Below are 25,736 nucleotides of genomic sequence, written 5' to 3'. Positions count from 1 at the left end.
GAACAGGTATTGAATCCCCATTTTGAAACTAAAGCCAAGAGAAGTCAAGCGCCTGGCCCCGGGTCACACAGCAGACAAGGAGCAGAGCTGGGATTAGAACCCAGGTGCACTGACTCCCAGGGCTCTTTCCCCTAGGCCATACTGCTTCCCCCGAAATCCCAGTATCTTCACACCACCTCTTTCATCTGAAGAACTCAATGCACTTAACACTAACATCTAATTATCGAATAAGAGAAATCAAACCATTCAAAATGCCTTCACGGTCAGCGAGTGGGAGAGGCTCACGCTTCCTGCCCTTTCCTCGCTTCATCTTCGCGTAACACTCTCCACCGAATTGAAGCGACAGCCAAAAGAGGGAGCACAAGTTCGTTACCTGTCCGATCGCCGAGGCAAAGCAGAAGCGGAACTTTCAAATATGAATGGCAAGAAAGTTCAAACTTCGTGGGTTGAGTGAAGCCTTAGGAGATAGGCAAAGACACCAACTTTCCCCCAGATGAAAAGTAGCGCAGGGAAAAAGTTGAGAATTCAGAGCCAAAACCACACCTAAACCCAAATACAGAGCAGGGCTTCCCGGTCGTTCGGACCGTACACGTGCTTTACTTGAGGCGCGGGATCTGGAGGGTGCCATCTCCATCTTATTAGAAGACCGTTCTCCTCCCAGAACAAGATGTAGTACTGCCTGCCAGGATAGATGAAAGGTACGCAACTCTGACTACGGGGAATGTGTGTCTTTGTTTCTCCAAGACTTCAAATTCCTCATGCATGGAGACAGCTGGAGTGTGGCAGAGTGTCCGTAGAAAAGAGGGGTTTATCGTTTGCTGCGGAGGGACAGACATTGGTGTTTGTTGAGGTGGGACAGGGTGCGAGGGAAGAGATTCGTGCTGAGCAATATTTCAGGAAGGTGACCCGTGGAGCGATAGAGGAGGGAATAAAGGAGAGAGAGATTGCGAACTGTGCAAGCTGACTTGCCAAGCATTTCGCAAGCACCTCCGAAATTATTTAAAGGGATTTTTAAAGCATTTTGTCTTCTAGACCCACAGAGTTCTCCCAAGTAACGCTCTTGTCGAACCTCATAAGATGTGGGCCCTGATTGACTGTTGCATGTGCCCACTTTTTCCAACACCACGTTCTAACCAAGTGGATGTCTGCTGATGGAATAATATTCCCTGATTTCCTACCAGTAGCCTGGCCGAAACAGGTAAGGAAAATTCCATTTTATTGCAAAACTGAATGGGCGCAGAATATTTTCTTTTAGCGATATCCTCAGCATATTAGCAGTGCCCACAATTTTTTTTGCTAAAGGTAGGGAATGTGTCTGTTATATTGTTGCAATGTACATTCCCAAGCGCTTAGTATAGTGTTCTATACTATAAGCACTGTAAGCACTCAAATATGATTGACTGATAGCTCATAAAACTAAATCAGCTAAGTGAACTTAAGAAGCATGAGAAGCAGTGTGGACTATTGGTTACGTCAAGGGCCTGGGAATTAGAAGAACCATAGTTCTTATCCCAGTTCTGCCACTTGTCTGCTGTGTGACCTTGAGAAGTCACTTCATTTCCATTTGCCTTAGTTTCCTTACCTGTAAAATGGGGATTAAGACTGTGAGTCCCATGTGAGGCAGGGACTGTGTCCAACTGAGTATCTTGTACCTACACCAGCACTTAGTACAGAGCCTGGCACATGTATATTAAGCACTTAAATACTATTTTTAAAATTCATTTTGCAAGCTTTCTATTTATTTGTATGTACCTCTACGGAAGTTCCCCTCCCAACCCCCACAGTCAAGATGGAGAGCTTTTTTTCCTTATTCTTATTATTGATAATAAGAATAAGAAGTTCATTACCAAAACATAAATACCTAACCTAAAATCTTGGCAAAAACTGCCAGTATGAAAAAAAATTCATCATTTTTACAGCACAAAGGCACAAGGCAGTGAACACCACGCTATGAAGTGGAGATGGGTTTGTGTCCTGAAGAGGTTAAGATGAGTCAAACTTGAAACTGGTACAAACACGCAGAGCGGGGGAGACTGAGGAGAAGAGTGGAAACTGGCAGATGTTTGCTTCACCGAACAGGTGGGGTTTGGAGTGGGATTTGAATGAGGAAAAGAGGTTACATATCAAGCTGGTTAGAAGGAGGTACAAAAAATTTATTCATTTATTTATGTATGTACATTAAGGTCTCTCTCCCCCTCTAGACTCTGAGCTCGTTGTGGTCAGGGAATGTATGTGTCTGTTGTTATACTCTCCCAAGACCTTCGCAAACAGTAAGCGCTCAGTAAATACAACTGACTGAATGAATGAAATGAAAGCTGGCAGTGAGGTGAGCCAGATGAGAAAGCGAAGGAGGGAAACTTTGTCAAAGAGCAGGAGGAAATTTACAGAGGTAAATTTCTGGGAAATGAGAACGAAAAAGAGATGAAGATGAGGCCTTGCTTTTAAGGTATGAGAGACTATTCCCAGAGCAGGAGAGGAAAGGGATAGATGAAGAATTATTGTCCGTTATTGAGCAGCTAGAGTTCAGGAGGGATATCATGGAGAATCCTGAATTATTCACATTTCCAAAGAGATCACTCTTCCTAGTTTAGGAAAAAGTGAAAAGAAACTTCATGACTACAAACTTACAGTCATACGTGAATATTTTTTGCCCACAAGCGTGGCCTAGGGGATAGAGCAAGGTCTGGGAGTCAGCAGGACCTGGGTTTTAATCCCAGCTCTGCAACTGGTCTTCTGTGTGACCTTGGGCAAATCACTTCTCTGGGCCTCAGTTATTTCATCTGCAAAATGGAGATTAAGAATGTGAGCCCCATGTGGGACAGGGACTGTGTCCACCCTGATTAACTTGGACGCGGCACTCCGAACAGTGCTCGGCACATAGTAGGCACTTAACAAGTACCATAATTATGAATTATTATTACTATGTGCAGAGCGCTGCACTGAGCGGTTTGGAGAATACAATACAACAGAATGACAAGGTAGGAGTGATATTTTCCCTCAATCCTACTAGTATTATCTGCTGGGTGGTAGGACAGTAAAATTCAGAGCGGTGAAACTGAAGAATCAAGTGCTTAGGACAGTATTGAGCGATTGATCGATTCTTATTCTCGCCCATTTCCCCAATCTGTAAAGTATTTGAATGCCTGTCTCCCCCTCTAGACTGTTAGCTCATGGTGGGTGGAGAATGTGTCTACCACCTCTGTTGTACTGTGCTCTCCCAACCTCTTAGTACAGTGCTCTGCACACAGAAAGTACTCAATACTATTGATTGAGTACTCACATACTGCCACCACTAGCAGCCGTAATTGAGCTAATCACATCTGTAGTCAGGGTTTACTTTAATTCCTTGCACCTGATGAAGCTACCAATAAACCCACCTTCAGAACAGTCTTTTGTCTTCAAGCTTCGGATCTGAGTTTTTTTTGTTACTTTTTTTTTTAGGAGGTAAAAGCCCCCCTTTCAAGAAAAGTTGCTGTTGGAGGATTTCACTTGTCAAAACCCAATCACAGCTTTAGAGGCAACAGACCAAAATGTTGCCTTTCCTGTCTGAAAACTGACAGCTTTCCTCAACGACTCTCGTCTCTGCCTGCAATTGTCCTCGGACGCACAGAACTCAACCGCCACCAGCCTGACGTTTTTTTCCTACTTACCTCTGTTAATTCAGTCACTTTCAACACAAACAGCTCCCTCGCCAGTTTGTGAGGTTCCTAATGAGTTTTGCCGATAACACGGCGGCTAAAGCCCAGCCTTTTTTTTTTTTTTTAACCTTCCCCAATTAAAAAGCTAGGGGAAACAGATGCATTTTTCACCAGTCGGAACGATGCATGCGGATAGCAAAGTTGTTGAGAGGCTAGAGGGACAAAAGGAATACTCCCCCCCAGATGAAGTATCCCAGGCATCTTCCCATTGTCAGTGCTGCTGTTCCCAGGATCTAATGAGGCCTCCCTATTCAAGTTGAAAATGAGAATAAAATTCCCTTGGGCCTAAAGTGGGTGATTGTAACTCTACTGTGGGCTGACAGACACCTCCAGATTTTACCTGGCCTAAATCTGTCCGCTTCTAGTAGCTGCCAATTAGTATAGCTTTTCAAAAGCCAATCTCAGGATCAGCCATTAGAAAGACTGCTTTTCCAAGTGTCGAATACGACGAGTTCGTCGGGCTCGCCTGGTTGGGGCAAAACAAAAAGGAGTGGATCGCTTATTGGGAAGGAGGTCTGGGATGCTAAATAGCCAGAGGAGAAGAAGTCCGCAAGCAAGAGGGGCAGAGTGAGAAGCAGAGAGGCTTAGTGGATAGAGCACAGGCCTGGGAGTCAGAAGGTCATGGGTTCTAATCCCAGCTCCGCCACCTGCCTGCTGTGTAACCTTGGGCAAGTCACTTCACTTCTGGCACATGGTAAGTGCTTAACAAATACCACAATTATTATTATATCTGCTCACTCAACGGACAAAACACATGGTCACCGTTGTCTCATTACCCTGGAGCGGAATTTTCAGTCAGCATGATGAGATATCAGTACTAATGAGAATGGCATTTGTTAAGTACTTACTATATGCCAGGCACTGTTCTAAGGGCTGGGTTAGATACGGAAGGAAATGCTTTTCTCCAAGGTTGCATCTCCGGAATGTGGTAAACTACATTTTTTTAAATGGCATTCATTGAGCACTTACTTTTTTTTTCAGGCACTAAACTAAGCACTGAAGTAGATACATGATCATCAGGTTGGTCACAGTCCTTGACCCATGTGGAGTCATTCTCATTTTACAGATGAGGTGACTGAGGCCCAGACAAGTGAAGTGACTTGACCAAGGTCACACAGCAGACACGTGGCAGAGCTGGGATTAGAACGCTGGTCCTTCTGATTCCCAGACCCGTGGCTCTATCTGCTAGGCCAGCTTCTTCTCAAACAAAGACATCTCCAAGTTTATTAACTGATGGGGCCCTGCAAGCTACTGAAGGAAGCAGAAACAGAACTTGGCTCTCCTGATGCCCAAGTCAATGCTTAAGACAATACATCAAATTGCTTCGAAGCTGTTTTCTAAAAACCTGAACAAGCTATCACATTTCTCAGGGAGAAAAAAGGCATGTGCCAAGCTGGAATTCTTCAAGAGCAAGCTACTTCTGCTACCTAAGGGCAAAAAACAAATTCTGACTGTTAGCCAGCAGAAAACATTTCCCTGTTCACATAACAAAAAAAAACACCCAAAAACCCAAAAAACCCACAGCTAGACACATTTTGTTCAAGTTCCCCCCCACACACCTCGGCAAAAATAAATAAGTTTACCTTTGAGCCTGGGCATGATAAATTTCCGCCTGGAAGGAAAATTTCTGAGAAAATAATGAGCAAAGAGAGGAGCTTATGACACTACAACAGCACCCGTGGAATTAGAATCGGTAATTTGGTTGGCTACTCCATATTCCCTCCTCTCTACCCGCTGAGAGAAGGGGTTCCCGAAGTGGAGACCAAATGCACTTTCAAAAATATAATAATGTGCTTTAATGAACTGAAGGAGAAGAAAATACCTACAGGTGTTAGAGATCTGAAAAGCGAAACATGAAGAGATATCAAGTTATTTACATTCCTTGCTGCTTTAGACGAGGTCCATTTTACCCTTGCACCCCTAGAATCCCATCACTTAAGCCACTTCTCATCAGCCAGTGGGGAAGAGGAGACCCTCCTGGGAAGGGGAAAGTAAAAATAGTAATAATTGTGGTTATTTATTAAGCACTTATGTGCCAGGCACTGTACTAAACGCTGAAGTGGACACAGGCAAATAGGGGTGGACATAATCCCTGTCCCACATGGGACTCACTCTCTTGATCCCCATTTTCCAGGTGAGGTAAGTGAGGCACAGAGAAGTGAAGCAACTTGCCCATGGTCACACAACAGACAAGTGATGGAGCCGGGATTAGAACCCTTGACCTTCTGACTCCCAGGTTTGTGCCCTATCCACTACGCCAGAATCCCTAGTACCAGAGTTCCCCCAAACAATGGGGCTCCAGGGGTTTTCAGAGGGTGACAGCACCCCCTCCTCCAAGCAGCCACTGGGGTGGGGTGAGAGAAAAAGCTTCCATCCCCCAAGAAGCAGAGGATGGGCAGAACCCCTCCCATCACCACAGAATCGGGGAGATGGGGGCAGTTTCTTGCTGAGGACCGCTTCCCCCAAAGCACTGAGGTACCAAGACACTGCCCCTTCCAAACACTGATTCCTATTATTATTTCCTGTTTATACTTTTGAAGAGTTGGACGGTGGCCTGTTTTTCCTGAGGCCCGGATTAGATTCTCATTTTTTCTACATGGGCCGTCTTCCCTGACTTAGCCTGGTGGGCCAGAGCCAGAGTCTTCATTGATTTCTAGGAAATCACTCCAGAGTTCTGCGGGTTGCAAGCCCTAAATACATTGTAATAATTCAAATAAGGACATGAAACTTGGGGAATCCCTAATTGGGACAGTACTACTGCAGCTTCACCCTAGTCTCCACTCTCTTCTCCTCATCAAACGTAGGTACCATGTAAGACACAAGACGCTAGACTGCAGGATAAATGGGAATCAGAAGGACCTGAGTTCTAACCTGGCTCCGCCATTTGCCTGCTGTGTGACCTGGGGCAAGTCACTTGACTTCTCTGGACCTTAATTCCCTCATCTGTAAAGGGGGGACTAAGACTGTAAGCCTTCCCAGCACATAGTACAGTGCTCGGCACACAATAAACGCTCAATAAATACGACTGGCTGACAAACTAAAAACACCAAGAAGCCATGATCATTTTACTGGAAAACCACTAAGGGAAGCAAGAAGAAAATTCTCTCCAGCGAAGGCTTTACTTTTAAAAGAAGCCCTTCCAAGTCCAAACACATGTCACGCGGTGACTTAGCGTTGACTCACTTGAATTACAGGTGAGACAAAGCCTACTTCCTCTTCACCCAACAGATCTTTTTGGTATCGCCCAGGTGGCTCAAACACACACACACACTAATGATGAGGTGAGTCGGACGCGACTGAGTAGAAAAGGGGTGCTGGCGTCTTCTGTAGGAGTGCCACAGAACTCCTCTTGGGGCTCTCGGGTCTATGACGCAATTAAACCGGCCCTTCGCGTGGCTCGCATCCACCCTCCTGTGTGCTCTCCGGAGACTGCAAATTACCTGGCTCAATAACGCGGTCCCTTTAGGGCGACGTGTCAGCGGTTAGAGGTTTGTGTGCCGGAACCGGGTCCAGTTACGAGAACCAGGCCGGTGGTGGTCCCTCGATCTCTGCCCAGGAGGAGGAGGTGGGGGAAATGGATATCTGGGCTAGTTCTGAGTCACCTCTTCTATACCGGGAGGCTACTCAGAGAGTTACCGCTTTAGGAGCCTGCAACAGATGGCCACCTGTCTTATTTTGAGACAAACTGGCATTTTTTTCTGGTATTTGTCAAGCACTATGTGTCAAGGGCTGTTACAAGCACCGCGATAGCTACACGGTCATCGGGTTGGACCACGACCCCTGTCCACAGGGGGCTCACAGTCAAACTAGGAGGGAGAATGGGCAATAAATTCCCACCTTATGGAGGAGGAAACTGAAGCCTGGAGAAGGTGATGCGCCCAAGGTCCCACAGCTGGCAAGGAGCAAAGTCAGCATTAGAACCCAGGTCCTCTGACTCCCAGACCCATGCTCCTTCCACTGAGCCATGCTGCTTCCACTCAAAATGAATTTGGACATATCTTGTTCTACAGTTCTCATTTGATATACTCTCCACGTATGAGCAGGCTCTGAGGACGGGATAGAAGCAACCATATTTATTAAGTGGTGACTGTGTGTTCAGCACTGAACTAAGCACTAGGATAAAGATCTGTGCGTTTTGCCATATCAGGATTCTCCTGCCCGCCCCCGCCAAGCAAACTTGCAGAATGGATGGTGTAAGTAGGATATACACTTGGGAGAGTATAATATAACGATAGCCACATTCCCAGCCCACAGCGAGCTTATATTCTAGAGGGATCTTACAGACTAGACTACAAAATAACAGAGTTGACAGATGTTCCCTAGCCAAGACGAGCTTAAGTATATAAATAAGGGATGCAATTTATATTCTAGCTAATCTGAGGTGGCACCTGACTTTTGGAATACTGACCCTGTCTAAAGTGGCACCAGATATGGCTACTTTCTGAAAACACAGGTGCACACAAGGTGAGGGAAGCCTAATTTTTTTTCTTTTTATGGTATTTGTTAAGCACTTCCTGTGTGTCAAACGCTATTCTAAGCTCTGGGGTAAATCCAAATCAATCAGGTTGGACACAGTCCCTGTCCCACACGGGGCTCCCCATTCAACAGTTGAGGTGACTGAGGCCTAGAGAAGTGAAGTGACTTGCCCGATTGGCGGAGACAGGATTAGAAGCTGCTCCTTCTGACTCTCTCAGCTTCTGTTTGGCTTCTTGAAAAATTTGGTGGGGTCGGGGGAAAGGGAGGGAAGAAGGGAAGCCTTGACAACGTTGAGATTCCACCTCCAGATAGAAAAAAGCGCAAAGCGTTCAATCCATTCACACCGTCTGTCCCGGTCTATGAAGCCGAAGAGTTAGCCGGCAAAAATTCAAACTTCAAATTAAACAAGTAGCTAATACTTCCAAGGGCACAGTCGGCAGACTTCAATTACTTTGTACGGGTCTAGTGCCGCGAGCCAGCAAAAACTACATGAAGGGTTCAAATGGGCTAGTTAGCAAATCATATTGACAGTTCACTGGTGAGAAACTCATTTCCTTGTTTGAATGTTATTGAGTATTGTCCAGCCATGTACAACCTGCCATTTCTTCCAAGACTCTAGGAATGGATTCCCAATGCTTCCACAACCACAACCACCACTTGATCTGAAGCAGAATTTTTTCCAAGAACTCCTGCAATTTTCCTAATAGGTCTTTTTACAATCAAAGGGAAGCAGCTACATAAAGAACAGGGCCGGGAGGGAGGGGGGTCAAAATATTTCTTGATCTTTGGAAGTTTAAAAGAAAAAAAAGGCAGAGGGGGAGTTCTGAAATGAAGCGATATCAAGTTACCACTTCACTAATGCTATTTTTTGACAACTTAAAACTTAATCCTTTCATAAAATAATGTCTCCTAGAAATTCTGCCTTTCGCCTATGGAAGCTGTCCCATCCACTCAATCAGTGGTATTTATAGAGTGATTAATAGGTGCAGAGCACTGTACTCTGTACTCTCCAACAGAATTAGGGGACATGTACCCTGCCCATTTCAGTCCAGAGTCTACACCAGCCACCAGAGATTGGCTTGTTCTATTGTCTCACTTTTAATTGTGATATAGGCCAATGTATATCTTTTGCTTCCTTGCCTAGTACTGTAAACGGCTTGAGGGCAGGGAACATGTCTTTTTTACTTCTTATATATGTTCCCAGGTGCTTGTTACAGATCTCTGCATGCAGTTGATATTCAATAAGCACTGCTAACACAACAGTACACTCCGGTCTCATTCTATTATGTATATTGTCATTATTCTATTATGTATAAATACATAGCATATGATCATAAGCGCTTCCTATGTCAATCAATTAATGGTATTTATTGAGCATTTACTATGTTCAGAGCACTGTACTAAGCACTTGGGAGAGTAGAGAGATGACTCAGGAGGGACAGCGAACCGGGGAAAAGAGGGCTTAAATCAGAGAAGCCCTTGTGGAGGAGGTGTGACCTTCATAATGCTCTGAAGGGGGGGAAGAGTAGAGGTCTGGCATATATGGAGGGAGAGGGAGTTCTAGGCTAGGCGAGGATGTGGCGGTGAGACAGACGAAATCGAGGCCCAGTGAGAAAACTGGCATTAGAGAAGCGGAGTGTGCGGGCTGGGCTGGAGGAGGAGATTAGCGAGGAGAGGTAAGAGGGGACAAGGTGATTGACGGCTTTAAAGCCGATGGTAAGGAGTTTCTGTTTGATGTGGAAGTGGATGGACAGCCACAGGAGGTTTTCGAGGAGTAGGGAGACATGGAGAGATCTGAGTGTGTGATATCTATCCCAGCTCTTCGTTCAGTGCTTGCCCCCCAGTAAACCCTTAACAAATACCACAATTATTAAGATTATTATACAGTCTGGATAGCAAATGTAAGTGGAATTGGGGAATGCTGTTCCAAAAACATGCCTTTGTGCACAAAACGTGTTGTAATACCGGGAGAAAAGGCTGTGGATATACATTTTCTCTAGGCTGTTCAGCTCGTTGTGGGCAGGGAATATCTGTTATACTGCTATACTGTACTTTCCCAAGTGCTTAGTACAGTGCTCTGCACACAGTAAGTGCTCAATAAGTACAACTGACTGACATGGTGCTGGCCAAGTCATGAGTACTCTCAATGGCACATTTATTGAGGGTTTATCCTGTGCAGAGTACTGTACTACGCACTTAAGAGAAGACAGTGTAACATTTGGTAGACATGTTCCCTGCCCAGAATAAGCTTACAGTCTAGAACACTGTTCATTCATTCACTCAATCAAATGTACTGAGCACTTACCGCATGCAAAGCACTGTACTAAGTGCTTGGGAGACTGCAATACAACAATAAACAAATTCCCTGCCCATAACGAGCTCATAGCCTAGAGCCCTGGGACACGAGTTCTTTAATTTAGGATTCTCCAAGACCGCAACTTCCATGTTATGGGAGAAATGGCTAACAACAGCACAACACTAAGGAACATCACACTCTAGTGGTGCATCTGTACAGACCATAGTCCTAATTTTCAACGTGATCACATAGTTCACACGAAATAATGCCTGTTCAGTTGTTAAAATGACAGACTGCAACACTAAAACTTCTTAATTCCTCAATACTTCAGCTGTAAATATGAATAAACTGAACCTTACAGCCATTCTGATGAAACACCTAATTATATTATTGCTCTGAAAAATCTTACTTTTAAAAAAAAGGAGTCTTAAGGCAATAACAAACTGAATATGACTGCCATTAGCAAAAATCCTAATGCTTTCTCCTTTTGTGAGCCACATTAAGACCCAGCCCATTTTTTTAAATAAAAGGCATCACCTTGCTTTCCTAACAAACCTCCCCAAACCATTACCAGAAATAAATCTGGCTTCAAGTTCTTTCTCATGCACGCAAACACTTTTTTGTTTCAAAGCCTGAAGCTATAAAAGATTTTTGTTCAAGATATCAAGTTCAAAAGACAAGTAATTGATCCATCGGCAAACGAAACTAAGAGATATTGATGATGTTTTTGCATAAAATGATCTCTTCTGCTGTATCGACAATTAGGAAGACAGCTTTCATTTATGGCTACGGGTGTGTGGCTTGCTACTGCTTGGATGTCAGCTCTGGCTTTCTCTGTGTGACCAGCTATTCATCTACTTCATCCTAACCCCAGGCCAAGCAATCGACCCCTGGTATTTCTTGAGGGCTTACTATGTGAACAGCACTGTATTAAGCACCATGGACAATAGAGTTGGTAGACATGATCCCTGCCCTCAAGTATCACACAATCCAACGGTGCTCATTATAGGCAGGGAATATGTCTGTTTATTGTTGCATGTACTCTCCCGAGCGCTTAGTACAGTGTCCTGCACATAGTAAGCACTCAATAAATACGACTGAATGAATGCTCACAATCTCAGGAAGAGTCTACCGGTAGACAAGAAGCTCCTGGAAGGCAAGGACTGTTTCTATTTAAAAGTTAGTTTTTAGTACGATGCATCTATCAACTCTATTATATCGTACTTTCCCACGTGCTGAGTACAGTGCTCTGCCCATAGTGAGTGCTCAATAAATACCATTGATTGATGACATCACTCAGCCCAAAAACTAAGACGACGGTTAATACTTTTCACTAACAATGCCATTTCCACACACATATTCCACGATCCCATCCCAACTTACAAATATAGTTCTGAGTGGTTCATAGTGTAGTGGCCAGAGCCTGGGCCTGGGAGTCATGAGGTCATGGGTTCTAACCCCAGCTCCGCCACTTGTCTGCTGTGTGACCTTGGGTGAGTCACTTCACTTCTCTGGGCCTCAGCTACCTTATCTGGAAAATGGGGATTGAGACGGTGAGCCCCACTTGGGTCAGGGACTGTGTCCAACCCGATTTGCTTGTATCCCCCCCAGTGCTTAGTATACTGTCTGGCACATAGTAAGCGCTTAATGAATACCACAACTATTATATTATTAGCCAACTTTCACAAAAGGAACACAAGGGGAAAAAAAGAGTACTCTTTCAACTAAAATGCAGTTTAAAACATCACAAACAGGTGTGCCATGCCCTTTTGGGTACAGATGTGTTAATCCACTGACTACTGGATGTGGTCCTCGCACATGGCTAGGTCCCTTCATCATCAACCCGAGGGATAAAATACACCCAAGTTGATGTCTAACTGAACATCTTCTGTGGGCTGTTCATGAAAATTTATGAAGAAAACTCCACAAGACAAGCAGAAATAATGGCAGAAGCAAGTCGTGTAAGGTTGTAGGTACGGAAGGAAAAAAAGGCAACAAGCCCCATCCAACTGTGAAGATTGTATATAAAGTACAGTTCATGCGCAACATACAGTTTCGCATTAAAAAAAATAAAAAAACCCCAGGTTTGTACAAGTTGGTTCCTAGATCCCTGTGGGAACAGCCTAAAAAACCCACTGGCTTCTCTTCATTTGATTTCACAGTAACAATCTGATGTTAAGCAGGGTGGCTTAGAGCATGGAGCGGAGGCCTAGGAGTCAGAAGGACCTGTGTTCTAATCCCGGCTCCGCCACGTCTGCTGTGTGACTACACTTCTCTATGCCTCAGTTACCTCATCTGTAAAATGGGGATAAGAGTGTGAGCCCCATGTGGGTCAGGGACTGTGTCCAACCTGATTAACTTGCCTCTAACCCAGCATTTAGTGCTTGGCACATAGGAAGCACCTAACAGAAGCGCTTAGAGAAGTAGCGTGGCCTAGTCGATAGAGCATGGGTCTGGGAGTCAGAAGGTCATGAGTTCTAATCCCATTCGGCACCAAGGACCAATACGGCAGTTAATACTTTCCACTAGCAATGCCATTTCCAGACACATATTCCACGATCCCATCCCCATATAGTTCCGACTGAGTGATTCATAGTGTAGTGGATAGAGCCCAGGCCTGGGAGTCAGGAGGTCATGAGTTCTAACTTCAGCTCCGCCACTTGTCTGCTGTGTGACCTTGGGCAAGTCACTTCACTTCTCTGAGCCTCAGTTACCTCATCTGGGGATTAAGACTGTGAGCTCAACGTGGGACAGGGACTGTGTCCAACTTGACTTGGTTATATTCCGCCGCTACCCCCCCCCCCCCAGTCCTTAGTACAGTGCCTGTAGCATAGTAAACACTTAACAAATACCACAATTATGATTATTATTAACATGTACCATCATTATTATGATGTTAACGAGACCAGTGCTTAAAGACACACACCCCCTCTTCACCTCAATGTAAAGCTTCCAAGCGGCCACTTGTTTAGTTTTGTTTTAAAACATGCTGGTTCATATCTGGGCCCGAAATCATCTCAACAAGTGTCAGTAACACGGATTTTCCCAAGAACAATTTCGGTGTCCTTTGAGGTTTGCTGAAGACAAGATTTGAAGCTTGGAGAGTTAAAGAAGAGAAGACTCAATCCCCATCCTCAGGGACCTTATCATTTAGTGGGGAGAGAATGCAGAGGCAGCACACCCGTGTAAAGCAAGGCTGAGGACTGAGAGAATGATGGCACCCAGAAGCCTTTGAAAGAAATTGAAACTCCAAGTGTTTCAAGTAGGAAAGGCATCTGGTTTACAAAGGGGCAGGGAGGGGGGATGGAAGAAAATTATGAGAAGCAGCGTGACCTAGTCGATAAAGCATGGGCCTCGGAATCAGAAGGACCTGGCTTCTAATCCCGGCTCTGCCACTTGTCAGCTGTTTGACCTTAGGCAAGTCACTTCACTTCTCTGGGTCCCAGTTTCCTCATCTGGAAAATGGATATTAAAACTGTGAGCCCCATGTGGGATAAGGACTGTGTCCAAAGCAATTATCTTGCATCTACCCTAGTGCTTAGTACAGCACCTGGTACATAGTTTGCGCTTAACAAAAATCTCTATTATTATTATTATCTTTATAATGATGGAGACTGGCATATTTAAACCTAGCAAGAACCCACAAGCACAGTCCAAAGTGTTCTGGTTGGAGCGAGGGAGAGAATCTCGGAGTACTGCTAGAACTATCGGTCCTGACTCCTCCTCCAAGGCCGGGAGCCAAAAAGGGCAGCCCCGGAGAATGTGGATGGCCCCAAATAGGACATTCGCTCTTCCAGCCTAAATCCAAACACATTTCCCTACGTTAGCATGGCATCTGGCCCAGCTCCGGGAGCAGATGTGATTAAAGGTCTGGAATTCCTCCTGCTCTCACCCAGAGTGAGTCTGACTTTTGCTGAGTCTCTGTCGCCAAAGCCCAACAGCACTCGAGCTCCTCAAAAACCTCCAGTGGTTGCCCATCCACCTCCGCGTCAAACAGAAACTCCTCACCATCGGCTTTAAAGCCCTCAATCACCCTGCCCCTCCTACCTCACCTCACTACTCGCACCCAGGTCCTGCCTCAGGCACGGAATGTCCTCCCTCTTCATAGCCGATAGACAATTTTACTCTTCCCTCCTTCTGAGCCCTATTGAAAGCACATCTCCTTCAAGAAGCCTTGACTAATCCCACCTTGCCTCTTCTCCCACTCCCTTCTGTCTCGCCCTGACTTGCTCCCTTTATTCATCTCCCCCCACCCAGCCCCACAGCACTTCTGTCCATACTCTTAATTGATTTATTCATATTCATGTCCATCTTCCCCTCTAGACTGTGAGCTGCTGTGGGCAGGGAATATATCTGTTCTACTGTTAGATTGTACTCTCCCAAGCAGTTGGTATAATAATGTTGGTATTTGTTAAGCGCTATGTGCAGAGCACTGTTCTAAACGCTGGGGTAGATACAGGGTCATCAGGTTGTCCCACGTGAGGCTCACAGTTAATTCCCATTTTACAGATGAGGGAACTGAGTCTCAGAGAAGTGAAGTGACTTGCCCACAGTCACACAGCTGACAAGTGGCAGAGGTGGGATTCGAACTCATGACCTCTGACTCCCAAGCCCGGGCTCTTTCCACTGAGCCATGCTGCTTCTCTATAGTGCTCTGCACACAGTAAGCACTTAATATATACGATTGACTCACTGACTGACATTTCGGTTGCTCGTTCTACTGCGGGCAATACCTATCCTGATGGTTTGTCTTTGGGATGGTCACAAGGGCCCTCACCTAATCCCAGTTCTTGGCTTTGGGCAAGTCACTTAATTTCTCTGTGCCTCAGTTATCTCATTGTAAAATGGGGATTAAGACCGTGAGCTCCATGTGGGTCAGGGACACTCTCCAATCTGATTACCCTGTATCCACTCCAGCACTTAGAACAGTGCTTTGCACATAGTTAAGCACTCGACAAATGCCATCATTATAACAGTCCCTGACCCACATGGGGTTCGCCATCTAAGCAGGATGGAAAACAGGCATGAAGTCTCCATTTTACAGACGTTAAAATAAATTCCCTACAGAAAAAGCAGCAGAAAAAAAGGTTCTAAGCGCTTTGGGTTCGAGGAGTACAGGACCAAATTTCCAAATTCTTCAGTGCTCTTAATGTTTCATTCCATCATTCATTCAATTGTATTTGAGCGCTGCCTGTGTGCAGACCACTGGACTGAGCGCTGGGGTAGATAAACAGATAAACAACCCAACAATAAACAGACACTTTCCCTGCCCACAATGAGCTCACAGTCTAGAGGAATGTTTCAGGGGACTTTCACTTTTCTGCGGCTTCCAGGAACTGCTACTGTTCCTACCTAAGAGTTTATGGTGGGACTCCAGGTGCTTCAACTGGAGTATAACTGATATGACATGAACAACTTACTTTTCAAATCCCTGCTCTTCTGAAAGAAATCCACTCCTGAATTATTTGTCTGGGACGTGATTCAAGTGAACTGAAGAATTTTCTCTCTCATTTTTAACTCAACAGGCGCATTGCAGTCAGAATACACTAGCCTCACTATGAACCAATTTAGACATACTCTATCATGTTTCTGTGTTTGTTGTTAATTATTTTAAACTAGTTCAAGGCAAAGAATGTGAGGAGGATTTCAACTTGGTACAGTAAGGGAAAAGCTTCTTTCTGCCAAAAAAAAAAACAAACCCCCCCCAAAAAAACTTTTTGTAAGTCTGAACTGTTTAAATCAGAAGTTCTGAAAGCTGAATAATTATCAAGTATTGGGTTTGGGGGGTGGGGGAGGGAGAGAAGGGTCAAAAACCACATTCTGAACCCTGCTCATTACCAAGCTCTATCATTTTATATTCCGTTCCTCGTTCCTCTTCACCTTTGATCTTTATCCTTCTGGCCTTCTCTAGGTCTATTTCCTTCAATTCGGCTGTCCAAAATCCATTCATGGAGATGAGATTCACTAATTCAACCAAGGTGTCCAAACTATTTAAGATGTGGCCACTTTTAACGAACCCATAATGTCAGCAAAGCCTCCATTTCACTTAATTATATTCACATGGTCCTTTCGGGAATGGGTAAAGTGTCTTCTAAGCCGTAACGCTCAACGGAGTCTTCATGGGAACCTCTGTGAAAGTTACAGTTCACATTCCCCAAAAAAAAAAATGCGTTGCAATAACATTTCACTCTTATTGGGAGTAAAATTGAGACTATTAGCTATCTTGCTTTCAAAACATTTGCATTGAAATCTCCATTTGGCATTTCCTTCCTCATCAGCTTACACAAGCCAAAAAACATTCAACATAAGTCAGCTCTACCACAAAGGATGAAACAAATCAAGAGCACTGTCACAGAGAAGGACTTCATCTTTCATAGTAAGCCAAAACTAACTTCCTGGAATTTTGGATTGAACTCCGAGTTCAATCCATAAGAAATTTGGAGATTTGGGGATTCCTGCTTCGTTCTCAAAGTGTTAATCAAACGGTATCGAGGGCTTCCTATGTACAAGTCACTGTACAAAGCACTTGGGGTACAATACCGCCAAATTACCAGACACATTCCCTGCCCATAACGAGTTTACGGTCTACAGTTAGCACCTAGTCAGAGGGTCCCCTGATGGGAAAGTGAAGTTGATCCCCCACTTCGGGGCAAAACTATAAAGCAAGGCATTCATAAAGTAAAGTGTTGCAGAGAATCTTTCACCTGCATTTTCCTGATAGGAGAGGCAGAGAACCATTAAATGCCCAAAAGCGTTTATTTGAAAGCGCTCCACAGGATTAAGGCAAACACTAATAACTTTCTTTCTAAAGATGAAAATTCAAATAGAAGATGACCCTTAGTAAAGTTACCAGCCACTATTTAACAGAAGTAGGCTTAAGAGCTCGGCTTAGTGGATGGAGCACGGGACTGGGAGTCAGAAGGACCTGGGTTCTAGTCCCAGCTCCACGACTTGTCTGCTGTGTGACCTTGGGCAAGTCACTTCACTTCTCTGTGCCTCATTTACCTCATCTGTAAAATGGGGATTAAGACTGTGAGCCCCACGTGGGACATGGACTGGGTCCAACCTGATTACCTTGTATCTACTCCAGTGCTTAGAACAGTACCTGGCATGTAGTAAGCGCTTTACAAATACCATTTTTAAAAAAGCTTGAGAAAAATGTGGTGATTAAACCATTTTAGTCTGGCCATTTTATAGGTGTGCAGGACTTGAGTCAACTTGGCCTTCAGTAATGGGATAAATGCTATCATGGATCATCTTCAATTGTGAAGTTTCCTTTGTCTTGGAAACCGAAGCAGAGGAAGCTGGGAAAGGTTGGTGAATGTCCATTAACATCCTCCTCAATTTCTACATTAAGCACCCACCTCAAAGAGGACTTTGACAACGATACGCTCTTTCTAAGGAAAGCCATTTCAGTGTCTCTGGGCACTGCTCTTTGTCAGCAAATCTGGTTACCCAAAAATTGCTAGAGTTTTGTATCAGAAATAAAAGTCCTTTTTACGGGTCAGGTAGGGCAAGGGCATTGTGAACTTTTCTATTCTTTCCAACTAGTATCTCCTTTCCTATAGATGACCTAATTATCTTGCATCAACAAGTGTATGACACATAGTAAGCAATTGTGACGTAACTGGGCCTTAGTTACCCATCTGTCAATTGGGGATTAAGACTGTGAGCCCCATGTGGGACAAAGACTGTGTCCAATCTGATTATCTTGTATCTACCCCAGCGCTTAGTTCAGTGCCTGGCACATAGTAAGAGCTTAACAGATGCCATTAAAAAATAAAACAAAAATACTGCAATTATCACTGCGAGAAGAGATATACCTCCTCCTAAAATCTACTCCCTCCACTCGCACTTCTGACCCCATCCCTTCACACTTCATTAAAACTCTTGTCCTCTCCCTTCTTCCATCTCTGACTGCCCTCTTCAAGTGCCCACTCCCCAGTAGTTCCTTCTCTACTGCTTTCAAACATGAGCACATACCCCTATCGGAAAAAAAAAAGACCAAAAAAAGACCAAACCCCATCTCCCTCCTACCATTCTTCTCCACAGAAGCGGGTTGCTAACACCAGCTGTCTCCAGAGAAACGGCCCTCTTTAAGGTCACTAATGACCGCCTTCTGGCCAAACCCAATGGCCTCTACTCCATCCTAATCCTCCTTGACCTCTCAGCTGCCTCTGACACTGTGGACCACCCCCTTCTCCTGGAAACATTATCTAACTTTGGCTCCACACACAGTTGTCTCCTGGTTCTCCTCCTATCTCTCCGGCCTCTCCTTCTCAGGCTCTTTCTTTGGAGAGCCTCTTCCTCTCACCCTCTAACTGTGGGAGTCCCTCTAGGCTCAGTTCTGGATCCCTTTCTTTTCCTCCATCAACACCCACTCCCTTGGAGATCTCATTTGCTCCCACAACTTCAACTACTATCTGTAGCCAGATGATTCCCAGATGAACTCCAGCCCTGACCTCTCTCCCCGGCAGTCTAACATTTCATCCTATCTTCAGGACAGTTCTACTTGGATGTCTCATTTCCCCCTCAAACTTCAAGTGTCCAAAAGAGAACATCTCATCTTCCCACCCAAACCCTGTCCTCCCTGTCTTTTCCCATCACTGCAGAAAACACCACTCACCATCCTCTCTCACAAACCCGCAACCTTGGAATTATTCTCGACTCATCTCTCTCCGTCAACCCATATGTTCAATCGATCACCAAATTTTGTCGGCTCTACCTTCACCACATTGCTCAAATCCGCTCTTTCCTCTCCATTCAAACTGCTTCTGTGCTGATCCAATCATTTATCCTATCCTACCTTGACCGATGCATCAGTCTCCTCGCTGACCTCCCAGCCTCCTGTCTCTCCCATCTCCGGTCCATTCTTCAGTCTGCTGCACAGATCATTTTTCTACAAAAATGCTTAGTCAACCATCTCCCCGTCCTCTGAGACCTCCAATGGCTATCCATCCATCTCCGTATAAACAGAAACTTCTTCCCACTGAGTTTAAGGCAGGCAATCTGCTCTTCCCCTTCCTTCCTTACCTCCCTGATCTCCTACCTCAACCCAAGGCACACACTTTACTCCTCTATCATCAACCTTGTCCCTGTTGACCCCTTGCCCACATCCCCTTCTGGCTCAGGACCTCCAACCCTTCATTTCTGACTACCTCTTCCCACCATCTTCAAAGCCCTCTTAAAATCACACCTCCTCCAAGAGGCCTTCTCCAACTAAACCCTCACTTCCCTGGCAAAGCCCTGCCTTCCGGTCACCTCGGCACTTGGGGCTGCTCCCTTAATCACTTTCAGTGCCCCACGGCACTTATGTACATATCCATCTGTAATTTATTTTCCACGTCAGCCTCCCCATCCAATCTCTAAGCTCCACGTGGGCATGGATCGTCTAGACTTACCCCGTTGAACTGTACTCTCCCAAACATTTAGTAGAGTGCTCTGCACCCCCATAAGCGCTCAATAAATACCATCATCGTCAATGGTATTTACTGAACGCCGACAGGGTGCAGAGCACCTAAACTCCTGGGGGAATACAACACAACAGAGTTGGCAGACATTCCCCTGCCCGCAATGAGTTTATGGGCTACAGGGGGAGACCGACATTAACATAAATATATAATTAATGTGTAATTTATACTATTGATGGATTCATTCATATTTTATCAATAATAATAATAATAATAATATAATGCAGTTTCTCCCCACGGGTCAATCCTAGTTCTCTCTTCCAAGCCTTAGAAGCGTCGTGGCTTTGCAGAAAGAGCACGGGCTTGGGATTCAGAGATCATGGGTTCCAATCCCGGCTCCGCCACTTGTCAGCTCTGTGACTTTGGGCAAGTCACTTAACTTCTCCGTGCCTCAGTTACCTCATCTGTAAAATGGGGATTAAGACTGTGAGCCCCATATGGGACAACCTGATTACCTTGAATCTACCACAGCGCTTAAAACAGTACTTGGCACAGAGTAAGCGTTTAACAAATACCATTATTATTATAATGACACCAAGGTCACCTAAGTGTTTACTACTTGACTTGTTCCCACAGCCTACTTTCTTTAAGCCCACTCTCTGGAACAATGCTCCACAATTTGATACTTGGGAAAACATTTTTTTTCTAGAACATAAGACTGATGTCAGAAACAATGCACTACGCTTCCTCTCTAACGGCAAAAACTTGGAAAACTCGGTCTCACTCTCTCAGCGCCTTAATGAAACGTTAGCCCACTTTCAGATTTCCTATAAAGGGGCTGATCTCCAAATTTCTTGGGGATGGAAAAAAGCCAGTAGGTTTTGCAAAATCAATCGCATTTATTGATGCTTACTGTGGGCAGAACACTGTATTAAGTGCTTGGAAGGGTACAATATAACAAAATAGACTCATTCCCTGCCCATAATGGGCTTACAGTCTGGAGGGGGAGAGATCATCATCTACCCTCTTAGCAACCCTTAACTTTAGCCTGTCAACAAAAATGTATTTTTTCACATATCCCATTTCCAAAAATGTCCTCCTCCTCATCAATGGTATTGATTACCTGCTTACTCTGTGCACAGCACTGTACTAAGCACTTAGGAGAGTACCACACAAAAGAGTTCCAGTCTAGAGGAGGAAACAGATGAATATTAAATAATTTAGAATATATAATTTAAAGATATGTACATAAGTAATGTGGGGTTGAGTGTAGAGTGAATTTCAAATGCCCAAAGGTCATCGATCCAAGCCAGAGGGTAGCCTTAGCTTTCGGCCTTGTTCACACCAAGGGCCATACCACTCAGGTAAGGTGGCAGAGACAAGCTTCTTTCCCAAGGAATTTCCTTGGAATATTCCAGAAAAAGATTTTACGAGCCTGTCCACGTGGCCCAGTAGGGTCTGTCTCCCCCTCTGGACTGGAAGCTCGTTGTGGACAAGGAATATGTCTGTTATATTGTTATACTTTACTCTCCCATGCGCCTAAAAGTGCTCAATAAATACGACTGACACCCCTTAAGCCACCAGCAACTACCCACTACATACCAAACAGAAAAATTAGGAGGATATTCAGAATTGAAAAGGGAACTCGCTTGACACTCTTTCTTCCGGCTTTAGGAAGGGGGAAGATTCTTCCCTTGACCTAAAACATGGCTGTCTGCCGCTCTGACCCAACATTTTGTCACCAGGCACAATATGGGAATCTTCCTGTTTCCAAAATGTATCGTGAATGTGAATAACTTTTTTTTAAATCCCCAAAGCACCTTCATTGCCCCAACTCTGTCCTCACAACACATAGGGAAACTGAGGCAATCAGCCGCCTGGAAAGCCAAACCCCGCCTCACCCGCCCAACACTTCTTTCTTCCCACAAAACCCAAGAGTGCGGGTTGACCTCATCCTGGAAGAACATTCTTTACTGTTCTGATACATGTTTGATGAGAAAGGATTTGTATTTGTTGTTACTAATGCAAACCCAAAGAGGCCTCCCACGGCTAAGCCGTCATTTCCTCTTCTCCCACTCCCTTCTGCTTTGCCCTGGCACTTGGATTTGCACCCTTTAATCATTCAATCATATTTATTGGGCACTTACTGTGTGCAGAGCACTGTACTAAGCGCTTGGAAGAGTACAACACAAGAGATTACAGTCTATGGGGGGGAGGCTTCAGTCAGAGCCCCACAGCATTTATGTCCATATCGGTATTTTCTATATTTATACTCATGTCCGTCTCCCCCTCCAGACTGTAAGCTCCTTGTGGGCAGGTAACGTGTCTGCTCAGTCTGTTGTATTGTCCTCTCCCAAGCGCTCAGTACAGTGCTCTGTACCCAGTGAGCGCTCCATCAATACATTCACTTGGTTGTAGTGAACTCTCCCAAGTTCTCAGTACACTGCTCTGCACCCAACAAGTGCTCAATCAATACAATTATTCATTCGATTGTGGTTAATGATCGCTTACTGCGGGCAGAGCACTGTGCTAAGCGCTTGGGAGAGAGCAATAAGTAGTCACAATCCCTGCCCACAACAGGCTTACATTCTAGAATGGGGGAGGCAGACAATACCAATAAACAAAATTACAAATCAATCAGTGCCCCTTGCCCAGGTCCCTAAAAGCCCCCCATGGCAGCGGGATGTGGACATATAAACTCAATATTCATTTGAATTTATTGAGCGCTTACTGTGTGCAAACACTATATTAAGCCCTTGTATAAGCATTATGGGTGGTGAATGTGGCGGTTTATTGTTGTATTGTCCACTCCAAGTGCTTAGCACAGTGCTCTGCACCCAGGAAGCGCTCAATAGATACAATTGAATCAATCTGTGACAGGGTGATGCCAACTCCCCATCCACCCCCGGGCCCCTCTAGGGTGTGAGCCTGTTGTGGACAGGGATGGTCACTATTGTTGTCTTGTCCTTTCCCGAGCGCTTAGTCCAGTGCTCTGCACACAGTAAGCACTTAACAGTCTCGGCCTGGGAGTCAGAGGGCCAAGGGTTCTAATCCCAGCTCTGCCACTTTGCTGTGTGACCCTGAGCAAGTGCATAGATAGGGACAGATAGGGACTGTGTCCAACTCAACTAGCTAGTAATAATAGTGGAATTTGTTAAGCCCTTACTATGTGCCAAGCACTGTTCTAAGCGCTGGGATAGAAACAAGGTGACACGGTCCCTGTCCCACGTGGGGCTCACTGTCACAATCCCCATTTTTCAGACGAGGGCACTGAGGCCCAGAGAAGTGACTGGCCCAAGGTCAGGCGGCAGCTAAGTGGCGGAGCTGCGATTAGAACCCACGACCTCTGACTCCCAGGCCCGTCCTCTTGCCACTAGGCCGTGTTGTAATCATCATCCTAATTATGGTATTTGCTGAGCGCTTCCTATGTGCCAGGCCCTGTGATCAGGATGGCAGCTGTTCAGCGCTTACTAGGTGCCCAGCGCTGTTCTAAGCGCTGGGGGGGACAGAAGCCAACGGGGTTGGAGCCAGTCCCCGCCCCACGTGGGGCTCCCGACCTCACCCCCCATTTCCCCGACGGGGAGACTGAGGCCCGGAGAAGTGACGGGTCCAAGGTCACCCGGCAGGCAAGTGGCCGAGCGGCGATCGGACCCCCCCCTCCCCCGACCTTCTGCTTCCCAGGCCCGACCCTCGTCGCCCCGCTGCTTCTCCCCTGGACCCCATCCTCTCCACCCTAGCGCTTAGCGCAGTGTGCGGCGCCCCAGGAGGCATCATTAGGCTGCCCATAAAGAGGGGGGAGTAAGGAGGCCCTAAAGAGGGGGGGATGCACGAGTGAATGCATGGATGGATGGGCTCCGGGGGGGGTGGGAGTAATGGGGGGGAGGGGGACCCCCATTTTGGAGGCTGGTCGTTAGCCCGGTGGCCACCTAGCTGGGGGGGGAGGGGCAGGGAGCCCCCCCATCCCCCACCGTGCAAAGGCAGGCCTCCAGCCTCGCCCTGCATGGCTCCCGAGGTGCAGCTGCACCCGGGCTAAGCTCCCCTCCCCCGTGCAAGCCCCTCCCCCCCCCCGGGCTAGTCCCCCCGCCCCCTGCTAGCCCCCCCCCGGGCCACCCAGGCCTCGCCCCCTCCCCCACCCGGCGGGGGACTCACCCCCAAAATCCGCAGGGGCAGCGGGGCGGCAGGCTGGGCGCTTTGCTGCGCTCGCTCCCGGCGTCCCCCATGGTGGTCGCGGCCGGGGGGAGGGGGGCGAGTCCCGGGGGGCGAGTGGCGAGGCTGCGGGGGCGAGTGCGGGGCTCCCAGCCGGGATTCCAGGCCGGTCAGCTGGAGGCGGGACGCACCACTCGCCGGCGGGGGGGGAGTCCGACGCCCGCAGGACGGGGAGGGAGGGAAGGGAGGGAAGGCAGCGCCCCGCAGGCCGCCGCCGCCGCCGCCCGGCCCCGCTCGTCTCCCCGGAGGCGTCGGACCCCTCGGCCTCCCGGCGAGGCGGCGATGACGGGACAATGGCCGCCGGGCCCCCCCCCTCCCCTGGCGGTCACAATGGATCGGCCCGAGGGAGAGCCGCCGCCGAGGCCCCCGCCGCCGATCAGCTGGGAGCGGGACGCGCCATTCGCCTCGGCTCCGAGGGAGAGGCCCCGCCTCCGGACGACCTTTCCCTCGGCCGCTTCGCCGCGGGGGACGCCTCCCCGCGAAGTCGCACCACAAAGCCTTCTTAAATCCCCGTCAAACCGATCTGCGCTGTTTTGGGACCCAAAGGGACGGCTTTGGTGGAGGGGAAGATCGCGGCCCCCCCCTCCGGCGAGGTGGTAGAGCCGAAGGGGAGGGGGGCGAGTAGCTTGGTTGTTTAGGGTGAGTTGGGCCAGTCCTAGTTCCGAGGTGACGACTGCGCATGTGCGTGACAGTGACCCTCCCTCGGGGGCGGGGGGGGGGATGGTATTCCCAACCCGGAAGTGGGGAAGCAGGAGGGCCCCAAGGGACTTCCATGGGCCCTTCCCATTGCCACGGGAATTGCGTGGGATCTGCCCACCTCCACATCCCCCTGGGACTCTCACCTTATGGATAGAACTTTATGCTCATCTTATTTTAGGGCTAGAACTTTATGCCCATCCCATTTTATGGATAGAACTTTATGCCCTTCTCATCTTATGGATAGAACTTTATGCCCTTCTCATTTTATGGATAGAACCTTATGCCCATCTCATCTTATGGATAGAACTTCATTCAATAGTATTTATTGAGCGGTTACTATGTGCAGAGCACTGTACTAAGCACTTGGAATGTACAAATCTTTATACCCATCTCATCTTATGGATAGAACTTTATGCCCATCTCATCTTATGGTTAGAACCTTATGCCCACCTCATCTTATGGATAGAGCTTTATGCCCGTCTCATCTTATGGATAGAACTTCATTCAATAGTATTTATTGAGCGCTTACTATGTGCAGAGCACTGTACTAAGCGCTTGGAATGTACAAATCTTTATACCCATCTCATCTTATGGATAGAACTTTATGCCCATCTCATCTTATGGATAAACTTTATGCCCATCTCATCTTATGGATAGAGCTTTATGCCCATCTCATCTTATGGATAGAACTTCATTCATTCAATAGTATTTATTGAGCGCTTACTATGTGCAGAGCACTGTACTAAGCGCTTGGAATGTACAAATCTTTATGCCCATCTCATCTTATGGATAGAACTTCATTCCTTCAATAGTATTTATTGAGAGCTTACTATGTGCAGAGCACTGTACTAAGCGCTTGGAATGTACAAATCTTTATGCCCATCTCATCTTTTGGATAGAACTTTATGCCCATCTCATCTTATGGATAGAACTTTATGCCCATCTCATTTT

General features: G+C 46.5%; 1 protein-coding gene across 1 annotated transcript in view; it reads right to left on the bottom strand.

Annotated features, from left to right (window-relative positions):
* Positions 1–24,157, bottom strand: part of ZFAND3 (zinc finger AN1-type containing 3) — a 214,705-nt gene extending 190,548 nt beyond the window's left edge. Inside the window, exon 1 of the mRNA XM_029047294.2 lies at positions 24,030–24,157. Within this exon, the coding sequence (XP_028903127.1) occupies positions 24,030–24,100 (71 nt within the window). The 5' untranslated portion in view covers positions 24,101–24,157. The remainder of the gene's footprint in view (positions 1–24,029) is intronic.
* Positions 24,158–25,736: the final 1,579 nt, after the last annotated feature.

This window comes from Ornithorhynchus anatinus, chromosome 19 (genome assembly GCF_004115215.2).
Source record: "Ornithorhynchus anatinus isolate Pmale09 chromosome 19, mOrnAna1.pri.v4, whole genome shotgun sequence".
NCBI lineage: Eukaryota > Metazoa > Chordata > Mammalia > Monotremata > Ornithorhynchidae > Ornithorhynchus > Ornithorhynchus anatinus.
Note: the sequence above shows the minus strand (reverse complement) of the source record. Positions and strands in the feature narration are given on the sequence as shown.